Genomic DNA, 15,931 nt, shown 5'->3' with positions numbered 1-15,931 from the left:
ATAATTACACTTGGGATAACCAGTTTAGATTTAGGAAGAGGAGAGGTATGCAAGATGACATTGCAGTAATGAAATTTATAATAAAGGGGAATATAGAATATAACCTGGAGGTAATTTCCTGTGTTGTAGATTTCACAAAGGTGTTTCATAGAGTGGATTGGGAAAAACTAAGGCGTATATGCAAAGCCTTAGTTTGTCAGCCAGCCAAGGGGTTGCAAGCATTGTTGAGTGAATTGGAAATTCAGTGCGATAGGGGTAGGATGAGAATCAGTATTAAAAAAACAAAGGTTATGTGATTTTATAGACAGAAAAATATTGAGCTGAACATTAAAATAATAGTGCAAAATATAGAGCAGGTAGAACAGTGATTATTAGGTAATCTACCAGGTAAGGTAGGGTTTTGGATACAGCTGCTAAATGAAACATTTTGTGACTCGTAACAATACAAAAAAATCCAGAATCCTATTCTATATCAGGTCCCTCTTCATCTCTGAGTACTTTCTTTCTCCCTTCATCCCATCCAACATCCCTATCCTGTACTTCCCATTCCTTGTCCACCCAACCTTCTCCTCTCTATCACATTCTTCAACATCCCACTGCTGGTCAATACCCCCTTCATCCACTTTTCCTGCCCCCATAGAATTCCTCCAAATAAATCCCTCTCTTTTCCAACCATACCAAGTACTTCCTCATTTGTTTTCTTTTTGGTTCATTTCACCTTCACCATTCTTCTCCACACTCACATTTCAAAAGCCTCCAGTTGACATCTATCCTCCTGCTTCAATGACCACCTATCCGCACTGTACATAGCTATGCCCCATATCAAAGTTTTTAAAAGTCTTTTCTTAATATCCTAGCTCAACTTCCCTGTCATCTATTCTCTCTTCCTTGTGAAAGCCTTTATACCTAGCACAACTCTTCTCCTTGCATCCCTACTACTTTGACTGTGTTTGTCCGAAACACTACCAAGATACATAAACTGTTCCACCTGCTCTAGTTTTTACCCTCCTATTAAAATGTTTAGCTTAGCCTTTTTTTCTAGAAAATGGCATAACCTTTATTTTATTAATATTGATTCTCATCCCATATATCTATCGCACTGAATTTTCAATTCTCTAAGCAATACCTGCAACCCCTTGGCTGACTGATAAACTAAAGCTTTGTCATCAGCAAACCTCTTTGATCATTTCCTGCACATACAGGTTTAACAGGAATGGTGATAATAATGGGAGACCCCGCTTATACCTCTTGACCTTAGGAGAACTTAAGCTGCATGGGATATCAAACATACTGTCTTATGGTCCTCATATGATGTAGCCTTTACATATTTTGAAATAGAAAGTAAAACTGATCTCACAAAGTCTTCAGGCCAGATTCCTTCATCATTGATACCAATCTTCCTCCCACATTTGCCTAATCATTTCAGTAGTTCCATAGCAATGTTATCCAGCCTCATGGCCTTATAAACTATCATCTCCCTTAATATACTATTTTTCTTATTATTGAGTAAGCCACGACCTAAGATATCTTTCTCTACATCATGTTACTTTTCTATGTCTAAATTTATTGGTCTAAGATCTTTACTACAGGGTTCTTCTGTATATATCTTCCTTTCTCATGGATTTTTCCTGTGTCAACTATTATCTTACCAGCCTTATCTCTAACTTTGGCATATTTCTTCCTTTCAAACTTCCCAATAAAGATTTAACTTTCCTGTACAGCACAAAAATTTTGACCCGATCTTTACGCATCGTCAATATGTGCCTTTGACCATGCTTCTTTTGCTTTATTTTATTGCCTTCCTAAAATTATTGTTTTTTACTCTTTGTACTTCATTTTGCCTATCTATGTTTTTTACATTCTTCAATTTTCTCCTCTCATTCATCTTTGCCATCATCTCATTCATGATGCATGACTTCCTAGTCCTTTTTCCTTTAACGGTTTCAATAGTGTATTTTGTGGCTTTAGGTAACCCTTTCTTCATACTTTCCCATTATTCTTCTATGGTACTTAGCTTGATGTGCGCCTAATGTGGCCAAAGCCCGCTCCGCAGAGCGAAGGAAATTCAAATCTCCCGGCAGTGGAGAAGCTTCCCCTCCACCCGCGCTCCGATGCGAAAGGGGAGAGTCTGCCACGTGGCGAGCGATGCGTCACACAGTCACGTGGATGTGCCTTCACTTCTCCCCTCCCCCGGAGTCCCCTCAGCGCTCGCCCATTGCCTACCGCCCGGGCCAGGGCATGTATATAAGGAGGGCCCTGAGACTCTTAAAGACAGAGCAGGGTGGAAGTCCCAAGGGAGAAAGGGCGCAGTGAGCAGATCCTCGCTCTCCCAAGCTACCTGTCCGCGCAGCGAGGAGATCCTAGCCCTCAGGTTCACTCTCCCTTCCCCCCCCCCACGCTACCCGGTGGCGCAGCGAGGAGATCCTCGCCCCCAGGTTTCGCTCGCCTTCTGAGACCAGGACCAAAGCTCAACCGGACGAATGCCGCGTCCACCGCGCCGCCTTCCAGCGCCAACCGAGCTCGACGCCGCACGGAGGACCGACCCGCCGCGACGCCGCCCTGCCGCTCCCGCGACCAGCCAGAAGCCGGCGAGGACCCCGGTCGCCATTCGGCAGCTGTAACTGCACCGGACTCCACGCGCCCTTCAGGCAAACGGCACTCGACCTTCTCCCTGGGAGAGGGTCCCCTACTGTAACCATGTACTGGACAGAATAAACGCCCTTCGAGGCAATCAACCAGAACGGCAGGGAGGTTTTATTCCTCCAGGGAGCCTAGCCCTTGCCTGCTCACTCGCTCTCGCGTTTCGGGGCGGGTCGCGCAGCCAACCCTGGACGCCAGCGACACGACAATTGGCGCCCCACGTTGGGCGCCACTCAACCTTCTTCCTGGGAGGTCCGGTTTGGTCCAACCAGGTCCGGTAGTCCTTGAGGGTCGGCGATGATCCCGGGGTGGTCGCCGGAGGTGCTAATGGCGAAGTGTCGGAGCGGCGGGTCGGTCCTCCGAGCGGCGCCGAGCCCGGATGGCGTTTCGTATGCGGCGCGGCTGACGCGGTATTCGTCCGATGGAGCTTGGTCCTGGACTGAAGAGGGCGAGCGAAACCTGGGGGCGAGGATCTCCTCGCTGCGCAATCAGGTAGCGTGGGGGGGGGGGAAGGGAGAGTGGACCAGAGGGCGAGGATCTCCTCGCTGCGCGGCCAGGTTGCTTGGGAGAGCGAGGATCTGCTCACTGCACTCTCTCTCCCTTGAGACTCCCACCCCGTTCTGTCTGTACCGTGTGACTATATGTTTTATTTGGGATTGCCGCCCTTGTGGCTTATCCCAATAAGGGGTGTTTTCGACAAGCGACTTTACCTATTTGGTTTGCTGATCAACACTTCAGCGTTTTTTGTTTTAATAATTAATTAATTTTAATATGTATTCATTCAACTGTCTCGGCGTCTTGCCTTGGGTAGTGGTTGGTCGCTGTCGTCTTCTGTAATTGCCCTTGGTCTTTTATGGACATCCCATTTCTTTGAAACTGTATTTTTACCAATATTTCGGAGAGTTTCGTCATCTTTTGTTTCATGTTTTTTGTAGAAATCGATTGCTTTGTTTTTAATGTATTTGTCGATTTCTACTATTCTGGCCGTTGAGTAAAGGTCCTTCTCAGGGTAATTGTTTGGTAAACGAAAGATCATTTTGAGGGTTTTCTTTTCAAATCCATTAAATTTTAATTTTGCTGTCACATTCGCCATTCCTGCCCATGCCGTACTGGCGTATGTGACAATGGGTCTTATGCATGCTGTGTATAATTTAAGTTTTAGTTTCCTGTCTACATTTCCTGATCTGAGCAGGTATGAAAGGCCTGCCCTGCTACCAACTGCTTTGAGAATTGTTTTTCTTATGTGTGGGACAAAGTGCAACACTGTGTCTAAAGTAACTCCTAGGTAAAGCGCCGTGTCTTTCCATTGGATTGGATTTCCCTCGATGTTTAAGGGATCTACGTAGTCTATAGTTCTTCGGGAGAAGATTACTGCTTGCGTCTTTACTGGGTTTAGGTCGATCCTCCACTCTCTATACCATTTCGCCAGCTTGTTAACTGCATCTTGTAAGTATTTTGCTGCGTATTTAGCCTGAACGCTTCGGCAGATAATGGCTGCATCATCAGCATAGAGAGCTAACATAGTATTCCCATTATTTCCTATATTAGGGACATCTGCCGTAAATATATTAAAAAGGAACGGACCAAGGACTGATCCCTGTGGAACTCCCGCAGAGATCATTCCTTCCCTGCTCAGGGCGTTGTCCCACCTTACTCGAAAGGTGCGGTCACTAAGATATGATTTTATTAGTTTTATCTGCCAGCAGGTGAAACCCATCACAGACATCTTCCTAATCAGTCCTTTATGCCACACTCTGTCGAACGCTTTGGATATGTCCAAGAACGCCGCGGCAGAGTATGCTTTTCTATTAAAGCTGTCTACGATGAATTCAACAACTCTATGCAGCTGTTGCTCCGTTCCTCTCCCCTCCCGAAAGCCAAATTGTTCCGGTGGGATGATTCCCTTGTCGTCCGTGGTTTTTTGGTATAATGGCATGATTAATTTCTCCAAAATTTTTCCCAGTCCGGAAAGTAGCGATAATGGTCTGTATTTGTCAGCAGTAAGTGGCCCCTTGCCGCCTTTTGGGATACACACTACTACTGATTTTTTCCATGGACTCGGGAAATGGCCTAGTCTAATGGATGAGTTTGCTATCTCTAGCATATATAATCCTGCAGCTCTAGGAATACGTTTGAGGATCTCTTTGTGTATTCTATCATTTCCAGTGGCTTTTCGAAGTGGTAGTTTTTTCAATACTGCCACTACCTCGTCAATTACAATTTCTGGAAACTCTTCGTCTTCTCTGTAGTCTTCGGCACTGTCTTCTCCGTCGTCATCCAATCCATGGGGGGTTGTAAATACTCTTTCTAAATATGCTGCCATGTGATCAGCTTTCTCTTCGGCAGTAGTCAATTTTTTGTTTGGCGCTTTCAGAACAGTTATCTTTTCTCTGCCTGAATTGCGGATTCTTTCTTCCCTGACCATTTTCCAAATGCTACCATCCTGCATATTCAATGAGGCCAGTTTGTCTTCCCACCTTTTTCTCCTTAGTTCTCTAATGTCGTCTCGCACATTGTGTTTTAATTTGTAGTATTCTCGCCTCAGATTGTTGGTTCCAATGCGTAGGTACCGCATTCTGAGACGATTCCTCACTCTAATCTTTTGTATTATTTCTGGCGGTAGAGAAAGGAAGTCTGGATTCCTCTTAGTCCCACAAGGAATTGCGTCTTCTATACCTTTCTTAATGACGGAGGTTATGGTTTCCGCCATTGCGTCAAGCTCGGTGGGAGTTTCTGGTTTCGGTATTGTGACTGGAAGTAAGTCGGTAACTCTTTTACGAAAAAGCTCCCAATTGGCTTTCCCGTAAACGAGTCTGTCAGTGGTTGGAACTGGCATCACTGGTCCTTTTCCTAATTGTAGGATGACAGGTAAATGGTCGCTAGGTAGCGCAATGGCTGTAGTTGCTTTTGCTCTTAACGTGAGACCGTGAAGAATGGCGATATCTATCACATCTCCCACTCCATTCCTCATTGGTCTCGTACTGTTGTTTGGAGCTACTATTCTTGCCTTATTGTCAAATGTCCAGGTTCTTAACGTCTTGCCCCTACAATTCTCAGTCCTACAATTCCATTGGGGACTTTTAGCGTTAAAGTCTCCCGCTGCAATTGTTGGTTCTCCAGAAAATATTTTTCTGAGGTCATCAGCATGCAATGTCTTTGAGGGCGGGAGGTAACAGCTATATATCTTACAGCCCGCCACTCTTATCCCCACTATTTCAATAGTCTTGGTATCAAGCGGTTCACTAAGATTGTATTGAGTTCCCTCTCTAATCATAATGGCAACACCGCCACCTTTCTTGCCGTTGTCATCACGATCTTTTCTGATTACTGTCCAATTAGGAATATTAATGTTTTCCTTGGGTGTTAAATGCGTTTCGCTCAGCAGGCAGATATTGCATTTCTTGTTATCTAGAAAATGTAACAATTCGTCAATTTTTCCTATTAATCCACCATTTACATTCCAAATGGTCACGGCCATTGAGGTATTTCGTAATGGTGTGTAATCCATTATGGGTTTGCGGGTAAGAGCCTCATTAATAGCGTTGTGATGGCGGACATTTGTGTCTGCATCATTCGGACTAATTCTGTTAGTGCCGCCATCATTGCTCTTAGTTCCTCGTTCCCTTTTTCTGTTTGCTGTGTATTGTGCTCGTTGTTTTTTCCTTCTGCATTTGAGGGAATCGTCGTCTCAAATCCCGCTGAAACAGGTCTTTCTCTATGTATACTTTCCGTTGCGGCTCTTGGAGTTCTATTCCATGCGTTTACTATTGGTAAGGGGTATCCTTATAAGTTGGCAGGGCCTTTGGCATCTTGGCATTTTGGTAGGCCTTGACTTTTTCCTGTCTAAGGGGACAGGCATTCGCAAATGAGACATGATCTCCTCCACAGTTGCAGCAAGTGGCTTTATCATCCCTTGTCTTGGTGCAGTCTCGTCCTTCATGTGGCCCTGCGCACTTATAGCATCTAGGTGCAGCTGTGCATCCCTTAGAGCCGTGACCATATCTATTGCATCGATAACACATTTGGGGAGTGTCGTATCGGTACACTTTTAATTTGGCTTGATAATGGCAGATGGAATATATTTCGCCAATCCTGCTAGCTTTAAAGCCGTTCCCCATTTGTACCGTGACGGTATATATGTCGTCCCTTTTGCCTAGGGGCAGCGCTTTCAGGGCAGGTATTCCCTGTTCTTTTAAGTTTTCTACAATGTAGTCCAGGTCCATTTTTGGGCTCAGTCCGTGAATAACATATTTCTGGATCTTATTTTCTTTTGTTGCCCAGGTGGAATATTGTGCACCTGACTTATCCAAGAAATCTTTAATTTTTATGTAGTCGGCCTCGTTAGTCAATTGAAGGCGACAGCCTTCCTTCACTTTCCTCAGATAAAACATCTGGTCCCTTGCCTGGTCCTTGATTGCTTTAACAAAGGCTGCTTGATCTTTCACTTCATATATGATAATGGGTGGTGGACGTTTCCCTTTTTTAGGTGCACCACTTGGTGAATTGTTTCCTTCGGGCAATCTTCGGACACCATATTGGCATTGTCCTATTAGTGGGTCGTATCGGTTGTTAACCTCTATTGAATTTGGCGATGTCTGGATAGTGTTGCTTCTCTTCCGTTTGTTTTTACTCTCTGCCACGGTGATGAATATTCCACCCTCCTCCATTCATTCCCCGTTGGTATCCATGTCCTCCTGTCCTTGCCTGTAACCCGTAAGATCAGAAGCATCAATAATCTGATTTCTATTTGGCGGAGTCTCAGGTCGTAAATCCTGTCTTGTCTCTCTTCTAAAGAGAACAGACGATATTGCCGGTGGTAAGGGTATGTGCCTTTTTTCTAGCACATTGGTTTCTTCCGTAGCCAGGGTTGTGGCCGCCTCTTTCTTCTTAGCGGGCGAGCGAATCATCTCAAGAGAGATATTCGCTCCCGCCTGATATATCACTTCTGTTTCTCTTTTTACCTACGATCTATCCTACTCTCTAAGATCCGGATAGAAAAGAGGTCCCAAAAGCAATCCCACCGATCCGACTGCAAGCAGTGCGGGCACAGTGGGTCTTTGCCCAGGTTCCCCCCACTATTCCGGGCCCTAATTCCCTAATTGAATCCCTAAGAAGTGGACCCGCTTGGTTTCAAGAGGAGTGCAATGAGGTCAAAGCCCTCTTCCTCAAGTCCCCAAACGAGACAACAAACTAAGTTTTCGAGCACCACTGGAAGGTGAGAAGGTGGTTCTCGTTTACCCACCCCCTCGAGAGCCTCTCCTCCATCCCTGGCTCAGACGTAGGGCCCCTCGGTCCCGAAGGACACTTACTCGTCAGAGGAGCTGACCCTACACTTCACCAGAATAAAAAGTCACAAGATTGGCAACTTAATCAATTCCCAGGGGGAAAAGATGAGAATGTTTCCCAAGGGAAACCTCGGCCACACTCGAGACTCAAAATGGCTTCTCCGAAGAGACACCGAAGACAGAAGGTGCTCGCACAAGTGCTCACAGCGATCTGACTCCCACCCCGTTCTGTCTGTAAGAGTCTCAGGGCCCTCCTTATATACCTGCCCTGGCCCGGGCGGTAGCCAATGGGCGAGCGCTGAGGGGACTCTGGGGGAGGGGAGAAGTGAAGGCACTCCCACGCCACTGTGTGACGCATCGCTCGCCGCGTGGCAGACTCTCCCCTTTCGCATTGGAGCGCGGGTGGTGGGGAAGCGTCTCCGCTGCCAAGAGATTTGAATTTCCTTCGCTCTGCGGAGCGGGCTTTGGCCACAGTAGGCGCACATCAAGCTGCCTTATCTTTTTGAAATGAAGAATACATTTCACAAAAAATGATCTATGCTCAAAGTCCGCATTCACTTCCAGGGAGCTGTGCAAATTTATTACTGTTCCTAAACCTATGTTTTACCAGAAGATAATCTAGCTGAATACATTCTGATTCACCTGACATTTTCCATGTATACCACGGTCTTCTGTTGTGTCTAAACCAAGTGTTGGTGATGACTAATCCTTGTCTCCTGCAGAATTCCACTGCTTTCCTTCTGTGGTCATTCCTTGTGCCTAACCCGTAATCACACGCTTAATTTAAGATTTTAATATTGTTTGGTATAATGGACTCTTCTCAACCCAGACTAGCAGAATAACCATTAAATAAGCGTTTAAATATCATATTTATATATCATAACCTATGGTTCATTTTACAATATATTTGGTTGTTTTTGATTCATGTCAGCTCATAATAACAGAATACCCATCAAAGTATTGTAATACTATCGTATTTCATTGCTTAATCAAAGAAATTTCAATGTTCCAAGCAAGGTGACGTGATTCCTGGTCATTCTGATTATAATCTTATGATGTTCTTTGCCATATGTACATGGTTTATCCAAGGAATGCTGAATGCTTCTGGTTATGATTTTTGCTGGTAAATATTCAAGGGCCAGCATCATTTGAATGACTACAAACTGTTAACGATATAGTGGACCCGATATTTTGTGCTGCATGTTAAAAGCTCAATTTGTTTCAAAGCTATAATCAAGTGGTCACTACCATGGCTGAAGCAAGTATTTCTGCATCTCCAAGTCATTTTCACACAAAATATATTCTACCATCCTTTCAACATGCTTCCCATTCAATCCAAATGACCTGATGCGCAAATATAAGGATAACATTTTGGAAGACAATATTCATCATATTTATGTAATTTCAATAAATATAAATGCTGGGGTTAAATGAAGAGATTCATAGCCAGGCTTTTCTGTTGATTGAAGATATGTGTAACCTTATGTGCAGCAGTTTATTGGTCAAGTTAAGAATGCCGAGCCAGATCATGGAATGAACAACATGTTTATTTGAGAATTGAAATGTGAATGTGAATATGATCATGATAAAATTGACATATCAATTAAAGCGAGTGTTTACCAGCTGAATCACCTAGAGAAGGTAGAGTATGATACAATAATGAAGGAATTGATGTTGGAAATTGTGGCTTATCTTTCCTGGTTGTCCGCTGTTGAAACTGGAAATTCATTTTTTATGTCATTGCTTTTGAACACTCTTTGTGCAAAATTGGATTTTGCAGTAACTGTTTCTTCTTCTGGTAGAGCAGCCCCATTGTTTAAAGGATGCCATAAGGCTCATTCATTGTAAATGTAGCCATTAAATCTAAAAAAATCAGAATTAAAGAAAGAATCAAAGTAACATATAACATTTCAAATCAGTCCCCAATGACTGGAATTTATTAGCACCTAAAATCATCATATAGGACAAATGTATGATGGAACACAAAGACCCATTGTAAACATTTGACTGGACATTGAATGATTTGCAAAATGTCTCCAGATGCTTGTCAATGTAATATTTTACTGCCTTGCGATTTTCACCAAACCCATCCAGTCATTAAAGAATTGACTGCTACAGATAAAATAAACGCCCATCTCAAATCATCAACTGGTAGGTGGTAAAAGAAGAAACTTTAACTGACAAAAAACATGGGAGTTGCATTGATGACTGATCTACAAATTTCTCTAAGCAACTTTTCTTTTGGTAATAGCCTTGTAACTGTTAACTAATGAAACAGATTGATTTCATATCCTCAGAATTTTTGCATTTTGTGTTCAATGAAAGACGATCTTATCAGCAAACTCTTCACAATTGTCATTGACTGCCTCAAAAATCATAAATGAATCAGTGAGCAAGCAATTTTTGCAGCCAAGAATATTGATTGATGTGGATGACTAAATTTTGTATTTTGGAGTGAAATCATTGGTACTCTGCATTCGTTGAAGACAATTGACTGTGTAAATCAAATGAAGAAGTCACTAATTATCCATCTGAATATTTAAACTTCTGGGATGTACTTGGCTTACCACTGCAAATATACAGCTGGAAGTTGGCTTGATATTCATGATACTGTGAAACCAAAGCCAATAAAACTATGTAATTGAATGTATTTGTTGATAAAAAAATGATATGATCAATGCAACTAAACTGAAAGGTTAATTTAAAGATGAGGAAACTCTTATTCCAAGGATATACAGGATCCCAACTGATATGCCCTTTGGATTAAAATAAATAATATTGCCGATTCATATTTTATTCGGGATGACATTTAAATAATCACGTGGCCAATTGTTGAGTATTTATGTTCTGAATCTAGAGAACCCTGGTTTCTATCATGGTTAATTATATGTGGCAGGTTCATATATTAGCAAACTGTTGGCTTTATTTGTTCTTGTGCCTGATAAGAAAACAAAAATAATAAGAAGGTGCTTGGTGCTAGAAAATAAAAGAACTGGTGAGTCTTTATACATACCTTACTTATCAATCCTTTAAAACCACACCCTTAATCACTATTTTTAATTCCTGTACCGGCATACCCTACATCAACTTCTTTCCCGGACTTCCTTGTTTCTCCTCAAGATCTCAAAGAACACAAGCTCAAAAAATTCATAATTTGAGAGCCCTTTATGTGTTTTCTATTACATTTTGTGCTTTTTTTTGCCATCCAAATATTATATGCCTCTTGTGAGTTTAAATTAGATAACATCAATCTTTCAAATGGTGGCAAAGGACAGGATCCTTTGGGGAATATTTAGCAAAAATGTCAAATTTGCAATGAGGGATTTGCACAAGAAGGCATCCTTGAAGCTTGCATGTTGCTTCTGTATCTTATTGAGGCAAAATAAATCATAAGTAGCATTGATACTGGGGCTTTTGAGTGCACAAGTGACGTTGCTACAAATGCAATGACTTACAGGTGTGGAGAAAGAGTAAATAAGGATTATTTCATAGTATTGCCATGAGAGAGGAACTTGTCTGCATGTATTCTTAAATTAGATTTAGTATCTATTCCAAGAGAGGAAATTCTTCTATTTGCTACAAATGCGGGAATATAGGAAGTTTAACTTGCAGCTAAGAAGATACATATGGTCATCTACGTAAAGAAGGAGAGCAATGGCAAATGAGTAATACTTAAGACATGGTTAGTATTGTTTCAGGAAGGGGAAAGTTATTGCAGTAATGAGGGCCCTATTATGGACATGAAGAAATATAATTCTATTAGAATGTATTTCCCTGTTCCATTAATGTCGTAAAAGGGTTTTTTTGCATATATTTTGAAATACTAGTAATTAAAATAAAACACAAATTATAAAAATGGATTAGCATGAGGGTGTATTGGAACCAGCATGTCTCAGGTTACTTTCATGTACGAGTAGAGAATACTATGGCATGGGGTGCATTGCAATACCGCCTGTAATGCTAATGCTTATAACATACGTTTTGATCCCTTTAAAAAGTCAGTTTGCAGAAGAATGGAGAAGATGAGGTGGACAAAAAGGAAACTTAAACAAGGAACTACGACGGGGATAGGATATTGGGGGTTGTTTATACGTCCTGGGTGTTTGAACATTTAATTTCCTCTGCCTTCGCAGGGTGTCCGCCCATTGCGTGAGCTTCGAGGATGCCTTTTAATACGGTGTTATATCCGATTTTGGATGTCAACAGGCGTAGTAATGTATATGATGACTCTTTTAGGGCCCGTGTATAAGGCTCAGCCTCAAAATATTGAGCTTGAGACTTGCGATTTGCAAATGTCCTCTCAGAATACTCACAAAAGGTCATGATACTAAAATTCTAAATAATCTGCCTATTTAAGTAAAAGCGTTTAATTCATCACCACACATAAGTTCACGTCTAATTTTTACGACCAAAATAATTAACCAACACTATTTCTACTTCCAGTCATTATTGGAAATATTTATGCCGGAAACCTATTACCTCAAACCCGACATCACTTTAACATACTTGAAGTTGTTAGAAAACGTACAAAATAAAATATACTCAGCTAAAGTAATGTTGGTTATAATGTTCCTTATTTGAAAAAAGAAGTACTATTTTGATTTCCTGATGGTTCAACAGTATTATAAGTTCACAGGAATGACCACATTCTATTAATTTAGAGTTTAAATAATTTCTAGATATTAATATTACATATATATGGTGATCACCTAAAACAAAACGAAATCGATTCTCATACTCGAATTTAGCAATCGATTCTTATAAAGCGACCTATCGAAATGTAGTCGGCCATTTTGAAATATATCGTCTTGGCAGAGTTAATGTTTACAGTGTGAAGTGCTCTAAAGATGCCTCGACACGAAAGTTTAAAGTGTAGATTATGTCTTAGCCGTGGTGGACGGTATACAAATATTTTTTATGAAAACAATGATGCTGAGAAATTGGTGCGGGAAACAATAGAAGAGTTGTTGGAATTGAAAGTAAGAAATCCGTTGTGTGTTTACGTTTAATTCATAATGACGCATTTATCGTAATTTAACCAGGAAATGCTCAATTGTGCCCTGTTTTAGATTAAGAAAGCCTATATAGCATTCATACAATGATTCGAACTGCATTGAGAGGGAATGTTTATGGTTTAATGCTTTGATAAACTTGTTCTAATAGGTAATAAGGGAAAGGAACAACCCGTGGTTGCTGTGTTACCAATGTTTTAAATTGCTGACAGATTTTTATATGTTTAAGCAGCAGTGCCGTAAAAACAACGTTCTATTGAACAGGCAAAGGACAAAGCAACATGGAGAGAGAAAACTTCGTCGTAAAACGGTGAGTCTGGTTCAATTTTGGTTGGTATTTTATAATGTAATGGGCAATGTCCTGGATAACGTTATGCGTCAACGGAATTTATTTAAATTTAAGAATGAATATGTTTATTTTGAATCAGAGGCCTCCTTTGTGTAAGAAAGTCTCAAGTTCTTATTCCCGAATGACTTATGCTGGAGTTGATGTAAAAATTGGAAATATTTTAGGAATTAACTGTGCTACTGGTAATATTTTGAAAATTTTGTATTAAATATATATCTTAATAACGCATGTTATAGGGTACGCAGAGTGAAATGTCTAAAAATTTTGACTTTAACATTTCACTTTCAATAATTTGTAAAGAAAACCGTAAAGGTAAATAATTTTACAGATGCCCATTTTTAGAACAACCTTTCGTGTGAAAAAAATAACTTTTAGTCCTCTCTATGGATGTCTACTTATTCATAAGCTCGTGAAGTGATAGAATTTTAAGGAAGTTTCATCTAACATTTGTAATTATGATGTAATTATTAAAATGTATGCGTCCATTGTAATTGCTAGTAGTAAGAGGAAGGTTAAAAATAAATTGGTCCTTTTGGTATATTTTATTTATTCATATTATAAAACAGTCTTCCGTGGATATCTTTTATTTTAATGATTATCAACTGTGTTTAAGAAATTGTTTTGTGGTATTTTTGGTAACATGTTGAAAATTCCTTAAAAATTTTTGGCCAACAACTTAGGCTTCCTTCAACTCTCATTAAAATGACCCTTATTAAATTGTTCCTATGATATACCAAAAATGGTGAGACTTTAATGAACAAGTTATTTACAATTGTTTTCACTAAGATAGTACGGGTATATACTCTAATTAATATATTTTCCTATATATTCATTTTTTGTCAAATTTCATATTTTCTCTGTTGATATTTTTAGAGAAGGTTAAAAATAAAGAGGGAGTCAAATGATGTCACCAACCATAGTGATGAGGACATTGTCAATTGTGAAGTGGTCACTAGAGCTGCTAGCATATTGCAAGACAGTGGCATTCCCAGTGTAAACAATGTAAGTACTTATTGAAATTCTATAAATGATACCTTTATCCTCTGTGAGCTTAGTAAAGGAATTTTGATTTCAACTCTGAATATATCCATAATGAAGAACAATACTTTTTTACTGGTTGTGGAAAGTTAAATTTATCTGACTCCTACATACATGTTAACTTATGGTCAAATGTTGTGTATTTAATATCTTTTATAATTTTAATTTTAATGTAGAAATTGGCTAATATCAAGTGTATATCTGCATTTTAAAATAGTATCCATTGTTATTTGGTTTTGCCTGGATATATATCTGCGCTATAGATTGAAATGATCTTTTAACAGGTTAAGATTGATATTCTGATACAATGTGCAAAAATATTAGATAAAATGCACTGCTCCTCCATTTTGATTTGCATTTAAACATAAAAAATAATTATATGCATAAAATTATAATGAGAAATGTAGAACATGCATTTAGTTTCCATTACAATATTCCAACCAAGTTTTTATTATAATTTATATTTTTGACATTCAGGTTCAGATCACAATTAAAAGAGAGACATCAGATGATGAAGATCAGGAAGCTGTGGAAATGCCAACTAGGCTGAGGGATATGGACCACAATATGGACAACCAAGAAGGAAATTCTACTGAGGTAAGGAAGAAATTAGAGTGGTTTGACATTTCATTTTTTGTGCCAAAGGTATAATGTATCAGAACAAAAGACTTCTTTTTTCCAAAACTGATTAAGAAAATACATATTCATTTGCATTTGAATATACCTTTGCCACTTAGTATTTCATTTAATACAAAAAGTTAATTGTGAATTCAACATTGTACGAAAATCTGGTTTTATTGTTTTATTATATTCTCATTATTTAACTAACTTTGCAGACCATTGTAAAGATTGAGGAAATGGATGTTGAAGAGCAAGAGGTTGTTGAAATTCCAGCTAGTCAGGGCAGTATGGACCAAAATATGGGGATTCAGGAAGTAACTTCTCTTGAGGTATTTGAGAAATAAAAATGGTGATATTTCTGCCATTATGGCTAATGCTTCATGTTTTATCTCATGAATACCACTGGTAGGGCAGATGTTTATGTCATCCTATTAATGTAATGCTATTTGAGGTATGGCATGGTATTTATGGAATAAATAATTATTTTTGGCTATGTCAGATGATCCTGACCTCCCAGGTATGTAATTACTTTCTATTTAAAAAAAACAGCATTATTATCAGTTATGAGAAAAGGAATCTTTTAGTGTGATTGAATGTAGTTAAGTGCCATTTTGTTGTGGTGAAATTAGGGATGCCCAGCATTAGCAATAGATGTAAAATGATAGGAGAGATTATTGCAATAGAATGGTGTGGCATGAAAAAAAGTAATTACTATGATTATCAGGAAAAGTTTTTGAAAGTCCATTTTTTCTGTTGTTGCTTAATGGCCAAAAATCTTTGTCAATCTGCTGAGAATCAGCACCTTTTTTTAAGCAGATGTTCTTCAATTAGAAGGCTCCAAGGTTTGTTAGATAGGGAAAGACAACATGGATGTACTGGCAAAATTCTTTGACGGCATTTAAGATCTCATGACAATTAATTTTGAGGCAGGGTTCTATTTTAAGGAACAAGAAATGGTCATTGAAATTGTAGGAGTATTAGGAAGT

At 39.8% G+C, this 15,931-nt stretch overlaps 1 protein-coding gene across 1 annotated transcript in view; it reads left to right on the top strand.

Annotated features, from left to right (window-relative positions):
* LOC139697446 (GDNF-inducible zinc finger protein 1-like) overlaps positions 1 to 15,931 on the top strand; it is a 66,353-nt gene that overhangs the window by 43,388 nt on the left and 7,034 nt on the right. Inside the window, exons 4-7 of the mRNA XM_071596169.1 lie at positions 10,822 to 10,920; positions 11,482 to 11,563; positions 14,870 to 14,921; positions 15,161 to 15,274. Of these exons, the coding sequence (XP_071452270.1) occupies positions 10,822 to 10,920; positions 11,482 to 11,563; positions 14,870 to 14,921; positions 15,161 to 15,274 (347 nt within the window). The remainder of the gene's footprint in view (positions 1 to 10,821; positions 10,921 to 11,481; positions 11,564 to 14,869; positions 14,922 to 15,160; positions 15,275 to 15,931) is intronic.

Source organism: Hetaerina americana, unplaced genomic scaffold, assembly GCF_022747635.1.
Source record: "Hetaerina americana unplaced genomic scaffold, ioHetAmer1.1.p SCAF_77, whole genome shotgun sequence".
Classification (NCBI taxonomy): domain Eukaryota; kingdom Metazoa; phylum Arthropoda; class Insecta; order Odonata; family Calopterygidae; genus Hetaerina; species Hetaerina americana.
This window is presented reverse-complemented; position numbering and strand designations above follow the sequence as displayed.